The sequence below is a fragment of the Vicia villosa genome, linkage group LG2, assembly GCF_029867415.1.
Source record: "Vicia villosa cultivar HV-30 ecotype Madison, WI linkage group LG2, Vvil1.0, whole genome shotgun sequence".
Taxonomy (NCBI): domain Eukaryota; kingdom Viridiplantae; phylum Streptophyta; class Magnoliopsida; order Fabales; family Fabaceae; genus Vicia; species Vicia villosa.
In genome coordinates this window covers 101,737,901-101,741,631 of record NC_081181.1, presented here as the reverse complement: position 1 = coordinate 101,741,631, position 3,731 = coordinate 101,737,901, and the positions used below count along the sequence as shown (strand labels likewise).

The 3,731-nt window shown below is 37.6% G+C and overlaps 1 protein-coding gene across 1 annotated transcript; it reads right to left on the bottom strand.

Annotated features, from left to right (window-relative positions):
• Positions 1 to 1,305: 1,305 nt before the first annotated feature.
• On the bottom strand, positions 1,306 to 3,007 carry LOC131646538 (protein SRG1-like). Its single transcript, XM_058916555.1, has 4 exons — positions 2,609 to 3,007; positions 2,279 to 2,529; positions 1,873 to 2,197; positions 1,306 to 1,750 (listed from the first exon to the last, which is right to left on the bottom strand). The coding sequence occupies exons 1-4, from the start codon at positions 2,831 to 2,833 to the stop codon at positions 1,490 to 1,492; spliced, it is 1,062 nt and encodes a 353-aa protein (XP_058772538.1). The 5' UTR covers positions 2,834 to 3,007; the 3' UTR covers positions 1,306 to 1,489.
• Positions 3,008 to 3,731: the final 724 nt, after the last annotated feature.

The window sequence follows — 3,731 nt, the reverse complement described above, 5'->3', positions numbered from 1 at the left end:
ATGTTTAAGCCAATGTTTTAACTCCACGACGGTTCCCTCGGAAGAGTCGCAACACACGGACGGGCACGATCCTCGAATTCCTTCTTCCAATCAGAACTTACCCTTAAGTCATCACTCCCATGCTGAGAGCAACAACTTGGGGGGCTCATGTTCTGGACTGGTCTAATGGCCAGGCATGGTCCAATATGCTCCTGCCCCATGACAGCCCAATAGTCTTGACCCAACCACCTAAGGGCGGTAAGAATATCATTTCCCCTGCCCGACAGTCGGGCTCTTTCCCACTCTATGTCGAGGATAGCGTAATTCGCTGTCATCGACCAACTCGGCCTCCTCGCCAGGGACAAGACAGACGCCCTGCTCCCCGCTGACTAGTCGAGCAACCACGACTCTTAACCCCTTCTGTCGACCAGGAACACCTCTCTGTCCGACTAACGGCTAGTTTCGGTCAGCCTCCTAGGATTCCTTAATATGCTTAGAGAATCCTGACAGTCACACGTTTTGGGCCTAAATCCACAATCCAATCCAAAATGTGGACCAATGGCCAAGCACTGGGGAACAATATAAAAACCCTCTCATTTGAGAGTCGGGTAACACATACTTTAATCCTTGAAACACTCATGTATCTGTGCTCCTACTAACTTGCTCGTCGGAGTACCTTGCAGGTACACCCTCTCCTCCTCTTCATTAGCACCGTGCAGACGTCTCGGGCACACTTTCTGATTCCGGTCACCCTCCAGATTAATTATAAAAATAAGGAATTACACCTAATAATATATTTTACCTTACGCTTCTTGATCCTAACCTCGACGAGAATCCCTTGTTAATTGGACTGCTACTGAGTCCTATCCTTTTTCTCTAGATCCTCTAATTTCTAATTTCTAACTCAACTTTCTTCACAAAAGTACACCCTAACTGTTTGGTCAACCTATAAATTCTAACGGCCACTCTTTTATCTAGCACATCAGAAATCTCAACTAATAATGGAAAAAAGAGGGTACAACAGAGAAGAAGTGTCAGAAAAATGAAAATATATTCCCCATGGCTAGTGAGTTTCCAAACATGCATTTAGGAGGAAGCCTATATTGAAAAAATTTATATGATCCAAAAATTTATCAAATTCTTAGAAAAATGTCAATTAGAAAGATTCCAAACTACCGGCTAATATGCCAAAATTCATTGGCAATCCCAATCTTCCTATATTAACTTTCATTCATACATACCCTTTTTCCCAGAAGATCAATACAAAAATATTTGCTTAAAGCCACACTATAGTAACTTTCATCAACAACATATGCAAATAGCAGAGAACAAAAATCTATATGTGCATATATTCGATGTTCCAGGCATGAAACTTTAAACAGTGAGTACATACTACATACATATTCGTTGTCACAATTGTTGCACATTTTATCTCTGTTTGTTCCATTACTTTTCTTTGTACTTGTTCTGCATTTTAATATTCTCTTAAAGAAAATCCTCAACACTTAAACTATTTACCAATCTCATTTTCAATCCTTAAAGCATCCAAATATGATTTCCCTTCTAGCTTGCGAGACAGGTATCCATTAAAGAAATCAGCCACACCAATTGTTTTGTACACTGCAGGTCTTTCAACAGAAATAAGGCTTGGTGTCGGACCTATAACTCTGCTCATATTAAGCCTATGAAATGTAGCAATAGAGATCCTCTCCTTCTTTGGATTCACTATTGCTCGATGCTCGATGCTTCGGTAAATTCCATTCGTAATGACCTGCCAATAGATATAAAACATAAACGCTAAATTTAGTATCATACGAAAACATGTCTTGATTCGTGATATAAATATTGATTTGATAACTATGTAGTCATCAATTTTATGCCTATTATTATTACCTCTAACGTGTCTCCAATGTTGCAGACAAAAGCATTAGGGAGGGGTTGAATTGAAATCCACCGTCCATCTTTTTTTATTTGAAGACCTTCGATTTCATTCGCTTGGAGAAGAATGGTTAAGGCTCCAATATCGGAATGAGGATATATTCCAATAACATTTTCTGGTTGGGGACAAGGAGGGTAGAAATTCATCCTCATTCCTTGACAAACATCTTCGAATAACTCTACTAACTCGCCGGCTTTAATCTTAAGGGCTTTCTCTATAAGGCCAATTATTGTAACAGCTATGTTTTTCAGTTCTAAGCAATATATCTCTAGATGATCTCTGCAATGAAACAACAAAATTTGTTTTAATTAACTATAATGTTGAATCAAGCGAACTCAAACATAGAGAAATTGAAAAAACCTGAATGGTTGTGGAATGTTGGGAATTAGATGCGGATGCCTTGAGTCTAAAGGCAAAGTGTTGATATAGAACATGTCTGCCCAATCAAGCTTTTGTTCATTAGATACAACAAACAACTGACCAAACCCTTGTATATCATTTGGTGTTTGCCAAAATTTCTTCTTCTTCTCTTCCATTGGAACATTGAAAAATTGTTCAACACCTATCTTCATGTTTTCAACAAGTGAAGTGTTGACTCCATGGTTAATCAGCTGCAAGCAATTAATTTCCAAATGAATTCAGAAAAAAAATGATCCATGGAAATTAAACTAAACAAAAAACCAAATAAACCTGGAAGAAACCCCATTCTCTGCAAGCATGGTCGAGCTTTTCTAACTCGGTTGTATCATCGGACAACAATTTATGCAGGTCGATGATAGGAACTTGTGGTAAAGAATTTGTGTTAGATAGAATAATAGGGTCTTGATTTGATTGAACATATCGTTCTGGAACTTTTGTAATGGTTTGTTTTACTAACTCTTGAACAGAAGGAACCGAGAGGGAGGTTGCTTGCATAGCTATTTTGATGAATAATACTTGTTGAATGATTTAGTTCAATCCAGTCTCTTCAATGGATAACCACTGTATGTGTGGTCCGTCCACTTTGCAGTAATATAGCTGAATTTGTATCAGAATGTCGTTTTCGGTTTGAAGAGAGGAAATTGATTTCAGCTTACAAAAGAGGTAGGATTAGTCAGCTGATTGTTGGAAAAGTATTTTAAAAATGATTAAGTAGTTTTTTAACGACGGGAGAAATTATTGGGATAAATTGCGGCCTCTTTAAAATATTTAATTTGTTTTAATATATTTTAAAACCTAGTGACAAGAGAAAAAAAAACATGTTTTCAATAGTACAATTTTTTTTTTTTTTTTACAAAATGGCGGCGGCAGGGTGGAGCCGAAGGTCAGTGGACAACAGTGCGGTTGAGTCAAAGGCCCGTCTGCGGCGGCGGAGTATGTCTATCTGCAAATGAGGTCTTCGAAATCTAGCGGTCCGACAGGCCAATGGTTGGCATATTTTGTTGTTCAGACGGATCTCGGACTTTTCAAACTTGTTTGCGAATCTGTTCGTTAACGAGTCATATTTTGGGCTTGTTAAGGTTTTAGTAGTTATAATGTTATGGTTCTCTCTCGTTTGTTGTTAACACATGGTGCATAAGGTAGCAATCCTAATGAGAATCAAATGATAAAAATTCCTAGGATTATATTCTTGTAGTTTAATATCCTTTTGGAGTTATCAAAGAGATTTGAGAAACACTTTAATCATCTTGGATTTCTGTGATTCTTATATTGAGAATTATAGAGATTGATAAACAGTTGGGTAGAAAATAAGGTTTTAGTTTGGGAATTCCAAAGACTATTTTTTGTAACTCATATTTTAATATCTTGTAACAGTTTTGAAGTATAGTGAATT

Bases quoted from the DNA above. Each gene is read 5' to 3' on its own strand.
- LOC131646538 (XM_058916555.1), bottom strand. From the start codon at position 2,833: ATGCAAGCAACCTCCCTCTCGGTTCCTTCTGTTCAAGAGTTAGTAAAA. The intron at 2,530-2,608 runs GTTTATTTGGTT...AATTGCTTGCAG, and splicing joins GAGAATGGGGTTTCTTCCAG to CTGATTAACCATGGAGTCAA. The intron at 1,751-1,872 runs GTAATAATAATA...ATCTATTGGCAG, and splicing joins ACATTGGAGACACGTTAGAG to GTCATTACGAATGGAATTTA.